The 17,309-nt window shown below is 38.1% G+C and overlaps 1 protein-coding gene across 3 annotated transcripts; it reads right to left on the bottom strand.

Annotated features, from left to right (window-relative positions):
- Nucleotides 1-4,387: 4,387 nt before the first annotated feature.
- On the bottom strand, nt 4,388-16,270 carry sncgb (synuclein, gamma b (breast cancer-specific protein 1)). Of its 3 annotated transcripts, XM_039787809.1 has the most exons (6): nt 15,824-16,270; nt 12,052-12,093; nt 11,784-11,911; nt 9,639-9,656; nt 8,641-8,682; nt 4,388-6,622 (listed from the first exon to the last, which is right to left on the bottom strand). In XM_039787809.1, exons 1-6 carry the CDS (start codon nt 15,942-15,944, stop codon nt 6,614-6,616), a joined length of 360 nt encoding a protein of 119 aa, XP_039643743.1. In that variant the 5' UTR covers nt 15,945-16,270; the 3' UTR covers nt 4,388-6,613. The 3 variants fall into 3 exon arrangements, with proteins under 3 accessions (XP_039643743.1, XP_039643744.1, XP_039643745.1); XM_039787810.1 differs by lacking the exon at nt 9,639-9,656 and having other exon boundaries at nt 15,824-16,257; XM_039787811.1 differs by lacking the exons at nt 8,641-8,682; nt 9,639-9,656 and having other exon boundaries at nt 15,824-16,256.
- Between the last annotated feature and the right edge of the window lie 1,039 nt (nt 16,271-17,309).

Raw genomic sequence — 17,309 nt, 5'->3', positions numbered from 1 at the left:
AAAAAGTCATAGTATAGTATGCCAAAAAAAGTAAAAAAGAAAAAGTTGTAGTATAGTATGTTGAATAAAGTCGTAAATAAGTCAAGGTATAGTGTGCCAACAAAAGTTGAAGAAAAGTCATAGTATAGTATGTCAAAAAAGTCATGAAAAAGTCATAGTATAGTATGTCAAAAAAAGTCAAAGAAAAGTTATTGTATAGTATGTTGAAAAAAGTAGAAAAAAGTCTTAGTATTGTATGTCAAAAAAGGTTGAATTAAAGTCATAGAGTATGTCAAAAAAGTCGGAAAAAAGTACTACTATAGTAAGTCGAAAAAAATTGAAAAAAGTCATGGTATATATGTCGAAAAAAGTCATTAAAAAGTCATAGTATAGTATGTCGAAAAAAGATGAAGAAAAGTCATAGTATAGTATGTCGAAAAAAGTCATGAAAAAGTCATAGTATAGTATGTCCAAAAAAAGTGAAAAAAAAAAAAAAAGTCATAGTATAGTATGTTGAATAAAGTCGTAAATAAGTCAAGGTATAGTGTGCCAAAAAAAGTTGAAGAAAAGTCATAGTATAGTATGTCGAAAAAAGGTTGAATAAAAGTCATAGAGTATGTCGAAAAAGTCGGAAAAAAGTACTACTATAGTAAGTCGAAAAACATAGAAAAAAGTCATGGTATATATTTCGAAAAACGTCATTAAAAAGTCATAGTATGGTATGTCGAAAAAAGTTGAAAAAAAAGTCATAGTATAGTATGTCAAAAAAAGTCATAGTATAGTATGTTGAATAAAGTCGTAAATAAGTCAAGGTATAGTGTGCCAACAAAAGTTGAAGAAAAGTCATAGTATAGTATGTCGAAAAAAGTCAAAGAAAAGTTATCGTATAGTATGTTGAAAAAAGTAGAAAAAAGTCATAGTATTGTATGTCAAAAAAGGTTGAATTAAAGTCATAGAGTATGTCAAAAAAGTCGTAAAAAAGTACTACTATAGTAAGTCAAAAAAAATTGAAAAAAGTCATGGTATATATGTCGAAAAAAGTCATTAAAAAGTCATAGTATAGCATGTCGAAAAAAGATGAAGAAAAGTCATAGTATAGTATGTCGAAAAAAGTCATAATGAAGCTCAGCGTAAGTTCTTACAGGAAGACTTCAAATTTCTTTTTTCATCACTCCTAATTGATAAGCTGTTCCATGGCATTCACTTGTCAGCAGACAATCGGATTCAGCTGTTTGTTAGTTAAGCCAATCAGATTCAGCCATGTATCACAAGGCAATCACAGCATGACATCCTGTTTTAAATCTTCTCTCTCCTCTGCGGTTGTCAGCTGTCATTTCAGGAATAGACCTTCAACCACCGGTCGTCTCACCCACGTACTCCGGGGATCGTCAGCTGAATGGCAATCTTGATTGGGTCCTCCTTCATCACCACCACCAGTGTCTGGACTCCATCGAGGGATATGTTTGGGTTCACTACCCCTTTTATAACATATGGATTCGATGGAGTCTAATCTCCAGAGACTTTGCACATTTCATTTTTCATATTTTGTCCTGTACAATAAACATGTTCATATTTGCAAGGAAGTCTATCCTGAAAGTCATAGTATAGCATGTCTAAAAAAATAGAAAAAAGTCATAGTATAGTATATCCAAAAAAGTAGAAAAAAGTCATAGTATAGTACGTCCAAAAAAAGTCATAGTATAGCATGTCCAAAAAGTAGAAAAAAGTCATAGTATAGTATGTCCAAAAAAAGTCATAGTATAGTATGTCCAAAAAAAGTCATAGTATAGTATGTCCAAAAAAAGTCATAGTATAGCATGTCCAAAAAAGTCGAAAAAAGTCATAGTATAGTATGTCCAAAAAAAGTCATAGTATAGTATGTCGAAAAAAGTAGAAAAAAGTCATAGTATAGTATGTCCAAAAAAGTAGAAAAAAGTCATAGTATAGTGTGTCCAAAAAAAGTCATAGTATAGTATGTCGAAAAAAGTAGAAAAAAGTCATAGTATAGTATGTCGAAAAAAGTAGAAAAAAGTCATAGTATAGTATGTCCAAAAAAGTCATAGTATAGTATGTCGAAAAAAGTCATAGTATAGTATGTCGAAAAAAGTCGAAAAAAGTCATAGTATAGTATGTCCAAAAAAGTAGAAAAAAGTCATAGTATAGTATGTCAAAAAAAGTCATAGTATAGTATGTCGAAAAAAGTCGAAAAAAGTCATAGTATAGTATGTCGAAAAAAGTCGAAAAAAGTCATAGTATAGTATGTCCAAAAAAGTAGAAAAAAGTCATAGTATAGTATGTCCAAAAAAAGTCATAGTATAGTATGTCGAAAAAAGTCGAAAAAAGTCATAGTATAGTATGTCGAAAAAAGTCGAAAAAAGTCATAGTATAGTCTGTCCAAAAAAGTCCAAAAAAGTCATAGTATAGTATGTCCAAAAAAGTCATAGTATAGCATGTCCAAAAAAATCATAAAAAAGTTAAAGTATAGTATGCCAAAAAAAGTCGAAGAAAAGTCATAGTATAGTATGCCAAAAAAAGTCATAAAAAAGTCATAGTATAGTATGCCAAAAAAAGTCATAAAAAAGTCATAGTATAGTATGCCAAAAAAAGTCATAAAAAAGTCATAGTATAGTATGCCGATAAAAGTCGAAAAAAGTCATAGTATAGTATGTCCAAAAAAAGTCATAGTATAGTATGTCCAAAAAAGTCATAGTATAGTATGTCGAAAAAAGTCGAAAAAAGTCATAGTATAGTATGTCCAAAAAAGTCCAAAAAAGTCATAGTATAGTATGTCCAAAAAAAGTCATAGTATAGTATGTCGAAAAAAGTAGAAAAAAGTCATAGTATATTATGTCGAAAAAAGTCCAAAAAAGTCATAGTATAGTATGTCCAAAAAAAGTCATAGTATAGTATGTCGAAAAAAGTCCAAAAAAGTCATAGTATAGTATGTCCAAAAAAAGTCATAGTATAGTATGTCGAAAAAAGTAGAAAAAAGTCATAGTATAGTATGTCCAAAAATGTCCAAAAAAAGTCATAGTATAGTATGTCGAAAAAAGTAGAAAAAAGTCATAGTATATTATGTCCAAAAAAAGTCATAGTATAGTATGTCCAAAAAAGTCCAAAAAAGTCATAGTATAGTATGTCCAAAAAAGTCCAAAAAAGTCATAGTATAGTATGTCCAAAAAAAGTCATAGTATAGTATGTCGAAAAAAATCATAAAAAAGTTAAAGTATAGTATGCCAAAAAAAGTCGAAGAAAAGTCATTGTATAGTATGTGGAAAAAAGTCATAGTATAGTATGCCAATAAAAGTGATAAAAAAGTCATAGTATAGTATGCCAAAAAAAGTCATAAAAAAGTCATAGTATAGTATGCCGATAAAAGTCGAAAAAAAGTCATAAAAAGGTCATAGTATAGTATGTCGAAAAAAAAGCAAAAAAAGTCATAGTATAGTATGTCGAAAAAAAAACAAAAAAAGTCATAGTATAGATATATATATGTTTGAGGAGAAGTTAAGCTGGACTTTATGGAGGCGCTGGCACAGAAGAGCTTTCTGTCCAAGTTGGTTATCATCCTGAACAACCACCACCTCCAGGACATGCTGCTTGAGAAGAGGAGAGTCTTCAGCCAAAGACTTCTATCCCCAAGATGTTCTACAGAACGGCCCAGGAGATCCACCATTAAACTTTTCAATTTATCGCCACTCTGTATACTCAGTACACTCAGTATGGATCACAATTACCTTTACTGTAACTCTGGCAAACTGAAATTAATTTCTGAACTCATAATTACATACATTTCCCACACCATACAGGAGTTTATATATATTATATGAATGCACATTTAAAGGGCATACATTTTTACTTTTAACTCTTAGTGTTTGTGTTTTAGAAATTTGTTGTGTTGCCGTGACATGTGAATCCCCCCCACCTGTCTATCATATGACAACTTTTATGACATTTTTATAGTATGTAGTACAGTATGTAGTAGAGAGGATAATACCTTATGGTATGCACCAACTATTGTTATTATGCTTTTCTCAAATGCACAATTGTTATGCTTATCCACACTACTAATGCCATTAAAGCCATAAAAAAGTAAAAAGTTATAAAAAGTCAGACTACTATGTCATACAAATGTCATTAAAAACTCATATGCAGTATGTCATAAAAATGTCATCAGCTAACCAGCTCCCAGATCTACTATACGGACAGACATGAAAGTGCTATTGATTTTCTATTTTTAACTCTCGGTAAGAAAGCAAACAAACAAGCAAATTTAGCTGGAGTCCACAGCTCATTTATTCCCCGTGGTCCCTTACCGGGATAATCTAGCCCCAAATATGAAATCAAAATAAAAACTCAACTCAAACCCGATCTTCCACATCTTCAAAAAAACTCTTGACACAGTTGCTTGATTTCAACCAAAACCTTTTTAATTTCACTGGTACTGTTTATAAAATCAGCGAGTCTGCTTTGATGCCAACTTAAACATGGTGTGTGATTTTGTGTTTGTGTATTTAAGGTGGGAATTGTGATTGTGTGTTGTTTAGAGTGTGCTGCGTGTGTTGGTACAAGTGTAGTGTCGAGTGTAATCTATATGCATGTGAATGTCAGAGAATGCTTGATAAGGCAACATGCAGTCATCAGTTTCCATTGACCTCAAAGTAAAAACACACAAACCTGCTCCAGAAACAAACACACACACACACACACACACACACACACACACACACACACACACACACACACACACACACACACACACACACACACACACACACACACACACACACACACACACACACACACACACACACACACACTTTGCTGGCTGGACCGGTTCTATGTTAACACACACATACACACACACATACAGTGCATACAGACACCCACTGATGCCAGGCAGACAAGCTGTGAAAGGTGGCATCACACTGACTGAGAGGAGAAGGGAATTCTCTGATTGGCTGAGACAGTTGATGGGTGGGAGCTTCAGAACAACCAAGGTTCAGACTCGTGAAATACAAAACTACCTTAAAAACAACTATGCATCCCAGAATTCAAGCTGTACACAGAACTACACATAAAGCTGATCCATCATAACACCCAAACCTTCATGCTGTTCTTCTAGCTGACCGATTAACTCACTGAATCAATGACTAATGTCCACACTGCATGTTTCTCTTGATAGCATGCAAACCACTCTCACAAAGACTAAAAAGCAACTACGGTACACAATAACAATATGTGATCAGTATCAGCTGCTCATATTTCCTCTTCAGTAGATTGTCTGACATATATTCTGTATCAACTTTTTTCTTCATCAAAGCTATTTGATTTTGAGAGAAATGTTTAAAACCCAACATGTTTTTTTTTGGAATTATTCTAATTTCATTGTGCAGCATTTAAGCACATTCCCCCAGAAATTCAATCAGTTTGTAATGACAGACCCACCTGTGGGGTTGAAGACATTAATCAGCTTTTTAAGTACTATAAATGAAGGGGTCCTGCATACATGAATACATTATTTTCTGCCAAAGTTAAAGCAACACTGGTGGAAAAGGAGTTGTCAGGGATTTCCATGAACCAATCAGAATCCAAGAATCAAAATCTTCTCACTTGAATTTAGCCACATATATTTAACGTTATAGTGATTTTTTTTGACAAATTGAAACCAAGTAACAACTTGTGGAACAACTGCTCTTGTTTTCTCATGCATCGCATGAACACAATTCAAGGTTTCACTCTTAACTGCTGAGAAAAATGAGCATTTGTTTATTGCTTACTGGTAAATAACCCTGTTTCTAAATGTCGAGGCCAAACACACACTAAGCCATACAAAGCTACACAGAACAGCTGCTACTCTATAGTTACAACACGAGACAAGTCATTCTACACATCTGTTCATGCAGTCTACTGTAGCTATCTAACTACTGCACACACAAAACAGAATGATATCTGTCATCAATGCACGATTCTCTGCACAAGCCTCTGGTTGATATATTTTATACACCAGCAGCTACGCATGCACACACACACACAAACAGCCGATCACACACCCTCTCATACCCTGCCTCAGTCACTCAGTGAGCTATTGTTGTGGACTGCATAGGCATAGCTTACACACCCAAAAAATGTCCTCTAGTTAACATGTTTGCCCAGTGTGTGTGTGTGTGTGTGTCTGTGCTGGCATTTGTGGTATGTACTGTATGTGTGTGTTTCATGCATGTGTGGAATAAAGGTGTCTCTTTTTGTTTGTGTGTACATGTGTGTTTGTGTGTGAGGTTTCCCTATTGGTTGGTAGGCGTGGGGGACTGTAACAACACCAGGGTTCATATCAGGACGACACTAACACACAGGTTTGGCAAGGGTAAGACGGCGGTGGAGGAAAAGCTACAGGCTGCAGAAAATCAGAAGGGAGGAGACAGGGTGAGGACAGGTGGCAGAGGGCTGCTGCTGGGGGGGGGGGAGGCAGAGGGGGAGACAGGTGCTGAGGTGCGGCATCTGGAAGAGTCTGTTTTAGTTGATTTTGGTTCTGTAAAGTCACAAAAAAATATGTTGAACATCTGGAGTCTGGTACAGCGAGGCGAGGGGAGCGAGGAACCACTGGAGAGCACGGGAGGGGAGGTCCTGAAGACGACTAATACCCCTGGAAGAAAGGAAGGAAAGGAGGAAGATGTTGTCAGTGGTTGAATACATATTTAGATCCTTTACTTGAGAGTAAAAGTAGCAATACCACAATGTAATAAAAAAAGACATTACAAGTTAAAGGGGCACTCCACAGATATTATACCCATCAAGATCCGTTCACTCATCATAAGCAGTGGCAAAAAGTAACTAAGTATACATTTACTAAAGTACTGCACTTGAGTACAATTTCAGGGTACTTTTATGGAAATATTGTACTTTTTTACTCCTCTACTTTTATCTGACATCTGTAGTTACTTGTAACTTTTCAGATTAACATTTTACATTTAAAAAATAGATAATTTGCTCATAAAATACAGCAAATGGTAAAGATGATGAAGATATATATATTCTTTGTGCATTCGTGGATTTTTATTCTGTGAAATGAGAGGGATGGGACTCAATCATAGATTAAAACGACTTGATAAGAAGGACAAATACGTGATTATATTTTTTATTAAAAAAATCTTAATTGGTAAAGGAAATAGTATAAATATATGTTTTGTAAGTTGCTGGTGTACCCCATTTAAGTCCTGCATCCAAAACTGTACTTCATTAATCCTAAAAAGTAAAAACAAAAAAATATATTGGCAGCAAAATGTGCTTTAAAGTGATGGTTCGGAGTAATTCACCCTAGGGTCCTTTGCACCATGACCTCGAGCCAAACACACCCCCAGAAGCTTTTTTCACCTGGGTCTAACATTGGGAGAGTTAGCGTAGAGTAGCGTTATCAGCTGAATAGCTTAGCGCAGGGGCTAATGGACCCACGTTTGTATCTTGTAAGTTACCCCACTAATAATGCCCGAAATGATACCAAACGTCTACAAGTAGTACAAATAGGTTATGCTCTCATAAAACGATGGATTGGAAAGTTTGTAAGTACACCAGAAGTTTATGAACACTTGCCTGCTCTCTTCAGCTCTCTGTTGCTGCTGCTGCTACTTGCAGTTAGATGAGTGCTTAGGGCTGTCTACAAATTACTACACCGAAAAGAGATACAACAAAAATATTTATTAATTCAATGATTAAATAACGTAATGTCTCCAAACTTACCTCAATTATTACTTGTCTCCTGCTAGTTATACTACAGCACTTACTTTAAAAAAAAAGTTAAATTAATAAATATTTTTGTTGCATCTCTTTTCGGTGTTGTAATTTGTAGACGACCCTAAGCACTCATCTTACAGCAGCAACAACAACAGCAGAGAGCAGAAGCCAGCAGGCAAGTGTTATTTACATACACTTCTGGTGTACTTACAAACTTTCCAATCCATCGTTTTATGAGAGCATAACCTATTTGTACTACTACTAGACGCTTGGTATCATTTCGGCATAATGATTAATGGGGTAACTTACGAGATAAACGTGGTCGCCCCCTGCGCGCTAAGCTATTCAGCTGATAAACGCTTGCCTAACGCACTCTCCCAATGTTAGACCCAGGTGAAAAAAGCTTCTGAAAGGGGTGTTTGGCTCGAGGTCATGGTGCAAAGGACCCTAGGGTGAATTACTCCGAACCATCACTTTAATATCAAAAGTGGAAGCACTCCTTTAACAATAGTCTCTTTCAGAGTGTTAAAGGAACAGTCACTACCTTTTGTCCATAAATTAAAGTTCATGTATTCACTTATATAATTAACATTTGACAAGATGAAATTAAAGCATAAAAAAAAACATTATTTTGTTTTTTCATCTGATCAGACTTTGCTCAACTATCCATTGTTGACTCTGACAATGTCAGCAATGCTAAATCAGTGGAGTACGCTTTCAAGTCTAAACTAATGTTTACACTATTTCACCTGTAGCACCTGAATGAAGTTATGAAAAAGAATCATAATGGGTGTTAATGTATTTAGTTTCTTTCCACATTTATATTATTGCTGCACTTAGCCAAGTGTCACACATCATTTGATATGACTGAGCTGCTTCTCATAAATAATCCGCTCTGCTTAATCCCAGCAGCCGTCTAACTTGTTCTCTTACCTCTCCTCCATCCCCACCCTGCTCCATTCCTCCATATTCTCCCTGCCAGAGGAAACAAGAAGAGTGAGAACCAATTTGACACAAAAGAGGTGGAGTAGAGGATGAAAGAATGAGCTGATGGCAGGGTGGAGAGCCTCAAGCACCAATGGCTTCGTTTTCCTCCAGCTCTGATCAAATAAAGCAGTTAAGACTACAAAGACCATGCTGCAGGGTTGACTCAACTCTTATTATCATGCTCAAGACTTCCCAGGGGGTTCAGTTAGTTGATTAGAGCTATACAGCATGTAAAAGTGACGAACTCTAGGTGCACAGGCCTTGTTCAGCATGAGCAGCGCGCAGAGTAACTTTGGTGCATGCCATGAATATATTTACTGGCTTATCTGACGTGCTGGAGATGTGGCTGAGAGCTTGTATATCACTTTACGCTAAACAGGGGAGCTACATGGTTAGAAATGGAGACTTTTAGTATCATTGTTGCCTAAACCACACACGAGTGAGCATCTGAGAGGTAAAGAAAATGTTTGCAATATTCAGGTTGAAAATTGTGAATTACTCACAAAGACATTGTGTGTGTGTCTATGTTTTTATACAGTCAATGGAAGCTTTTATTCAAAGCCCCAAATACTGCAGGAATTTGTCCATTTTAATTTAGGAAGCATCACAGCAGCTTCTGTTTTTCTCTTTTCCCTCTTGACGCTCACTTAGTCTGTTGTGGGCTGTTAGCTAATATAAATAGAGTTACCAGTTTATTGGGTACACTTGTGTCATTTAATGTAATCCAATACAAACAAATCCTGCAGTTAATCCTACCTTAAAATGTGATAATTCTGCATGAAAAGCCAGATTTATTAGGTGTATTGGATTAGATTGTACAGGCATCCATTATAAACTTGGTGCATGTAGCATGTAGCATGCAGAGCATCCCCACTCTGTCTCTCCTTCACCCCAGACCACCCCAGCATGACCTATGACCCCACACTGCTCTGTCCAATAGGCACCTCGTATACAGGCTCCTCCTATCAGAGAAACACAGATGAGACACACAAACAACACAAACAACAAAAGGTAAGAATAACGGCGACACAGAACAACACACAAGACAGGAGCAATGCCACAGAATTGTAACAGAAGAAGCGACACACAAGACACCAAAAAACTATTTTAAAGACATGCATGAAAGACACAAAAGTTAGATGTAAGGCCATCTAACATCTGACAAAAGGACAACAAAATATACGAGCAGAAGAAGGGCCATTAGTGTTAACTGTCACAAATTAAACAAATATTTCAGGAAAAATCTTTTCAATGTATCTTTGGGTAATGTGAGCTTTAATGGATGTGGCATGGTATTAGATCTGCTTAAAAACAGTACATAATACACTTATACAGTGTAAATACATACTGGTTTACATCCTCATGTTTGTGTTGGTCCTTTTAGTTAGAAAAATAACCAATAAATCATTACAATGCTGATAATGAATCATTTAGGCAAAGCTAGACTGATAAATCATCCAAGCTAATAATAAAGTAACAAAAAAAATTGTTACAGAAATGCAAAACTAGCACAAATCTAAGGGATCTGTATCAAGATTTGTTTCAAAAAAAAATTTAAACATTGGCTTATCTATCCAAAAAACAGCAAAATATCAATATCAGTCTCAGAAATCAATATCATTGTAAACTGAATATATTTGGGTTTTGGAGTGTTGATAAAAAAAAGAAAGAATGACAAAAAAAGAGAAAAAAGAATATCTACATTTTGTCAATATTTTATAGATGAAATCATGTATTAATCAAAATAAATACAATAATTAATCGATATTGATTGCAGCTCTATTCTATTTATCTATAATTTCAGTAAATAAATAAATGCATCCTAAAAAATAAGAGCAGAACCATTGCATGTTTATTTCAATTTTAGCACTGCTTTGATATATCAGTTTGTTAAAGGAAATGGTTTTTTTTACACACTGCAGCTCTCTGTGTTTAATATGGTGAAACAGCTCTATCTACTGGCTGACATTAGACCAACTGTCTTAAAGATCATTCAGTATTAGTGTCAGGCAGAATTTAACTTGAATCTGACTATGGTCTGTTGGAAAGAATTAGTCTATATCAACAACATTCCACTTCCGGGATTGCTCTGTTGCCACCAGAAATTCCGGATGTCCGTTACCTTACGCTTTCTTTGTATTGGAATTTTAAACTCTGATCGATTTCTGAGGACTATGGTTAGCTGCTCCTGAGATCTCTGCAGGGTAAATCCAGACAGCTAGCGAGACTATCTGTCATGGGTGTCAGTTTGGTTTGAAATGTGCTTGGGACAGAGATGCATTCGGAAGTGCATTTTCAGAAGTGCTGAGTACAATGACCCATTCATTTTTTTTTTCTCTTTCGTGCAGGTCATGTTTTGAAAGACGCTGTCCTGTAGCTTACTAATGTAAATAAATAAAAATGTATACACCCACCCCTCCCCCAACCTAGAACGTATCCCAATGTTACAGTTGTTGCATTGTTGTGAACAGAGAAGCGTGTAGCCAGCGCAGTAGCAGAACGGCTGTATCTGTGCCTGCCCTGTGGGGATAGAGATTTTTGTGGATTTGTTGGTATCTGTCGCTCAAGAATTATGAACTTTATTCGAGGTTTTCAAAAAAAGTGGTGGCTACAAAATGACTCATGATGAAATCTGATAGTTAAGTGTACCCACCGTCCCCACCGAAATCGACGCCTAGACTATCAGTCCAATCTGAGTTTGCTGTTGAAGGACTAAAACAACCTATAACACAACAACACATAAGTTCCTTCCCGAGGCTGTTTTGCAGCGGCACCGTGGCTCCGCTCGGCGCTTAGCACCGACCATGACTAGTGTGATTGGTTTAAAGAAATGCCAATAAACCAAAGCACGTTTTATTTTCATCCCGGAAGGCTGTGTGGACTTGCCAGACCCTCCTCCGCAGCGCTGTGGAGGAGGGACTGGCAAAGCGAGAATAGAGAGGCATCAATTATAGTTCAGATCTTTTCACGGTGCTGCACACTGACATGTATCTGTGGAGGCCATTGGTGGACTAGTATAGTGTAACATAGTTTTATTATACAGTCTATGGGTGTAACCATTGTATCCCAGCGTTACCATGGTAACTGACCTGGTTGATCATCCCAGTTGACGCGCCGACGTTCTCAACCCCCTCCCCGCTCGCCTGTGACACTTCGTTGGCCCCGGCCGCCGCTGCGTCTCCAACGATGTTGGTCTGATCTACGGTCCTGTTGGCCACTGAGACGCAGAGTGGGGGACTGTTAGTGAAACTGAAGCACACTCAAATTTTGTACTATGACAAAACACGTATATTTCCCTATTTGTGCATAAGGAGGTCATTAATAGGGCTAGCAGGTAGCCTACACAGCTTTACTTACCTGTGTTTACTGATGACACAACTCCCTCCTTTGTCTTATTGCCTGAGGATCAAAGAGATACAATCAAATTCATATCCATTAATCACTCACTGTTTCCAACTTAATAGAAAAATGACATATTTTACAATTCTTATGTTCTTTTATGGCTTTCACTGAATAGTCTGTATATGCATGCATATTTTCATTATTTTGTTGATTTATTTTGTATTTACTTTTTGTCTTATAATCAGTGAGCGATGATTAGGATGTGAGCATTCATGTGTTATTTGATACCCTTACACCTAGGCTCATTGATGATTAAATAGCCTAAATGTAGTAACTCATCTTGTAGTTGTGAGAATAAAATGAATGCTTATTAACTGATATTAATCATAAAAAGGCTTCACTTCTAGGCTATTATATCAATGTAATAATGGGATGTTGCTTAAGACATGACATTAACATGTTTTAAGGTTTCACCCATTTAATTTACTTTCACTTTGAAAAACACATTTTTAGATATGCATTTTTGCACAGTTTAATTGCCACAAAGTTGTAGAAACATCATATAAGTTTAAGTACAAGAAATGTTTTTTTTAAAGAAGGATAAATATCCTTCTTTTAAAAAAACATTTCTTAGCTGCTGTTCCCCCCCAAGACTTTCACATATCCTTTTGAGAGTGTCGGGTTAGCAGTATCCATTGCTCTTTCTAAAAATACATTTAAAGACTCCGCGTCCTTTCAGTGTGACTGATGTGTTTCCCTAGTTTTTAAAAGTGAACGTGGTCCTTTTTCTTTGTCTTCATATATTGTTTAATATTCTGTTATCTTTCCCTTTCAACATGATAACTCAGTGTTTGGTGTATGAGAGCTCTATAAAGCTTAGTTGAATTCACAATTTTATGGAAAACATCCTGTGAACAGCAGAGCCTCTCTGCATTTCCCTCTCTGCTCACCAGCACTGTGCTCACTATAGTATGATCCCAAGCAGATTAAATTGTGGTTATATAATCTGCTAGAGTAAGGGGTAGAAGGAGGGAAATGTCTGCTGTAAGAGATGAGAGGGAATAATGGGAGGAAGGTAGAAACTAAGTAAGGAAAGGAAGAATAAATCTGCGGAAGAACATGATTTTGTGCACATTGACTGTTCCCTCTTTTGCACGGATGCTGCCATTAACAGTATCCTGCATCCACCCGTCCTCTCTGTCTCCTGCTTCCCTCCATCTCTCCTCACGCTCCCTGTGCTACATGAGCCACGTGCCTGAGTACTGAGCAGTACTGCAGTACAGCCTAACACACACACACACACACACACACAGGCACACACACACACACACACAGGAATGACACAGCTTCTTTCTTCCAGTCAACAGAGGGAGCCACCTGAGTATCACTGTGAATATCTGCATGTGAGCCTGTGGTGATCTGTCTGTCGTGTGTGTGTGTGTGTGTGTGTGTGTGTGTGTGTGTGTACATGTATAAACGTGTAAATTAAATTATCAAATAAGATTTGGACAGAAGCAGATGCAATTATCCAGGTGATGCACAGGACACTGCTGAGCATAAACCCAGAACACGAAAGCCATTTTGAAATAATCCTGATAGGAAATGACAATCCAGATAAAAAGATTGCTTCAATAAATGAAGATTGCACGGATTACAGTGTGTGAATGCTTTTCCCAATAATGAAATAATGTGTAAATATATGGCTTTAGTCTTTTTTTTTTTTAAAGGAGGATTTGTGCTTTAGCAGTCCTTATGTGATAAAAGCTCAGACATGTCCCTGATTTACTGAAAAATCCTGTCAATTGTTGTATTTTTTTTTTTACATGTTTTTAGCAATGTAAAATATATCACATATGCACTGAGACAGTCACATGCATACTGACTTACTACATATACCCACAAATACGTAGAAAACATAAATTGTAATTAATAAGGGGTGCGGGCAATTACGTACATCTCTGCTGATGACCAGAAATTAAACCACTGATACAAACAACACAAAACCATATTCCATAAGAAGATATATAAAAATAAGTTTTGTGGCAGCTTGTGTTCACCGACTCGTGTTTTTTTAATTTAATCACAGAGCACATCCAGCTGTCAGTCCAGGTTTGGCCTGTTTGTGAAAGCGGGCGTGCAGACCTTGATACAGTGTGTACCCACATTCACATGCTGACGTATGCACTCTGCTGCAGGCAGATACAGTGGTTTATCGGCGCCATCGACCCTCCTCACTCCAGTGATCACATCTTCTCTCCCTCTTCTGTTCCTCCCCCTATGATCTGCATGTCCATTTTCTTTCCCCCTCGCTTACTTTTCTCTCCATCTTTCCGTCCCCCTACATTCATTTTCCAGTGAGTGCCATCCCATCACCTCCATCATCCCTCCATCACTACATGTCAACTGCCTCTCTCTTTCTGCCTCTCCATCTGTTCAAACAGGAGCCATGAGACTAGAAGCTCAAAGCTTTTTCTGGCATAATACCCCTCCCTTCTCTCTCCCTGTTTTCTCTCTGTGTCTCTCCCGCTGCATCCCACCATCGTTCCCTGGGATGGGTTGGCGGCGGGGTTGTTTTAAGAGCTGCGGGGGGAGGAAGGTGGTTAGTCATCAAAGCAGCACACACTGGCAGGCAAATCCTGCTGCTGCAACGCCACAAAAACACATTCTTGCATCAACATGAGGATTGGGTGGAGGGGGGTGATGGGAGAGCAAATTGCTGCAGTGCTCAAGTGATCCTTGCCCTGTCTTTCTCACCTCCCTCCCACACTCTTTTTTTCCCCCATTTTCATCATTATGATTAACATTTTGAAGCTGCTGTGTGACGGTCAGTCAGAGTGCTGAAGGGAGCGACTGTATACGACAATAAAGACTTCCACTCTGCTAACTCCTCACCCACCCTCCCACTTTTACAATGCCCCTCCCCTCTCAGGCGGCCTAAAAGCCTGGTACTCGAGGTAACCTTGAGATGTGACGCATTCGCTGCTTGAGCTAATATAAAAGTACAGGAAACCCCGGCGTGACTACAAAGCATCTGAAGCATTTTAACATTTTTAAATCTCTGTCCTCATACCTGCATCTTTATTGTGAATTTATGCATGTATCTTACCTATTTATTTATCTAAAATATCTGTTACTATACCTCAAATATTAAATGTAGGCCAACTCTATTCTGTAAATTAAAAAGGGCAGATAAAGCAAGTCCCTGGACACTGCTGGACATCACTGCAATGAGTCCATCACCGGACGTCCCTCTGCAACCTGCTCTACAAACCATTCAATAAAATAGGAAAGGTGATATAAGCTTGAGGCAGCTCCATCACATGATCCTGCAGAATCCCTCTCTCTCTTCTGTTCTCTTCTTTCTCTTTTATTCTTTTTTTCCCTAAAACAGACAGACCAGTCCTCCACCAGCTTCTGTCCTGCTACCCAATTACAACTTTTACCATTTCCATCTAACTCCCCCTCCACACTCTGTCTATCCTTCACTCTTTCAGACCCCCACCCTGTAGCCCTACACCAGTCATGCAGCAGTATCCTTCCAGTGCTCTGTCCATCCCCACTTTTGTTCTTCCTTCTCCTCCTCCTCCTCCTCCTTCTCCTCCCTCCGGTTCTGTCGCTTCTCTCAAGTGTCCCAGACATTGACACCTATAGGACCCCACCTCAAATGGTGAAAAAGGAAATGATGCAACCCCACAACAAAAAGACGAGTGCATCTCCCCCAACACTTACCCACTTTCCTTTTTTAATACAACTCGGTGCAGCTCCACAGACAAGATGTGTTACGTACCTACATACATCACCCCTTCCTTGGTCTTGGCAGCTGCCTCCTCCATGCCGGCTTTGGTCTTCTCTGCGGCGGCCACCACACCATCCTTGGCCATAGAGAACCCCTTCATCAGTACATCCATCTTGGGCGACGAGACGGCTGGGCTCCCCTTCTCCAAACGGGCCTGGCTGGTGCTTACAATGAGTGTGCAGAAGAGATGATGTGAGATGTGAGAGTGTGTATGTCTGTGTGAGTGTCTGGTGTGTGTCTGTGTGTGTGTGTGTGTGTGTGTGTGTGTGCCGGTGGCTCCTCCTCCCTTTGGTGCTACAACAGAGGGCTGTGAGGACTGCACAGCAGGGCTACAGCACGCAGACTGAGAGAAAGAGGGGGGAGGAAACAGCCGGTATGCACAAGAGGGAGAGAAGAGGAGGAGTAGAGACGGCCGGATGCTGCAGCATTTTCAAGTCATGCTGCATCCCCGCGCCTCAGCCACACCTCCACCTGTCATCCATCTTTCTCCTGATGATTCTCACTCATGCTCAATGCAGCCACCGGCTTGCTGTTTGCTGCGTATTTTGATTGGCAGATTGCTCTGGACACACCTTTCTAGATGCTGAGCTTGTGAGCACTGTTACATAACCAGCAGAGCTTCAGTTCAAGTTTTGATTTATTTTTTATATCATATGCCTTGTGAGATTTTGTCACGTAGTCTGTAATCACACAGCTAGTCCCAAAATATGATTCCTTCATCCTTTTTTCTGATAACGACTACATGTACCGTATATATCACATTTTCTATTTATTAAATTGAATTGGATTTAATAAAAAATGAAAAAGAGAGCACCTACAGCCATTTGTATTCTTGTATGGAGGAGAGAAAATGCTTTGTCATCTCCTTCTGAATGAGTCACAACTGCCCTCCTCATCCTCTTCCTCCATCGTCCCGTTTCTCCCATACATGCCAACTCGGCAGCAGAGAAATTCTAGGGATAGTTTTGAGACAACAGCTCCATTTTTGTTTCATTTCTATAATAAAAAAAAACAGGCACACTGAGTAAAATAATTGGCAACACAAATAAAAAGAAGATGCTGCAACTCTATTTCTTTTTGCATTCTGTCCATACCGATACCTAATAAAACAAAGGTGAGAGGAGTAATGTGATATATATGGAGCAGTGCAGTTTGCAGAGAGGATGATGTCTCATATTTTCAATCTGGCTGTACAGAATCCCACTGCCCTCTGGTGGCCTTGACACATACGACATCATGACACAGCATTATTGTTGACTGATGGTTCTCTTTACACATGCAAAAGACTAGTTAAGCATTTAATCAACTTAAGCTTTTGGGTCTCAAGTTGATTAAACAATATGAAAAGAATTAACAATCCACATGTTGCCATTTTTCATGTAGGGCCTACTTATAGAAATGTAGTAATGTAGGTTCACTTCCACTGAATGCATACATACCTTTTCCATAAAACAACTTATAGCCTGTGCATACAACT

This window comes from Perca fluviatilis, chromosome 21 (assembly GCF_010015445.1).
Source record: "Perca fluviatilis chromosome 21, GENO_Pfluv_1.0, whole genome shotgun sequence".
Taxonomy (NCBI): domain Eukaryota; kingdom Metazoa; phylum Chordata; class Actinopteri; order Perciformes; family Percidae; genus Perca; species Perca fluviatilis.
The sequence above is the reverse complement of the archived record's forward strand: the minus strand, read 5'-3'. Positions and strand labels throughout refer to the sequence as shown.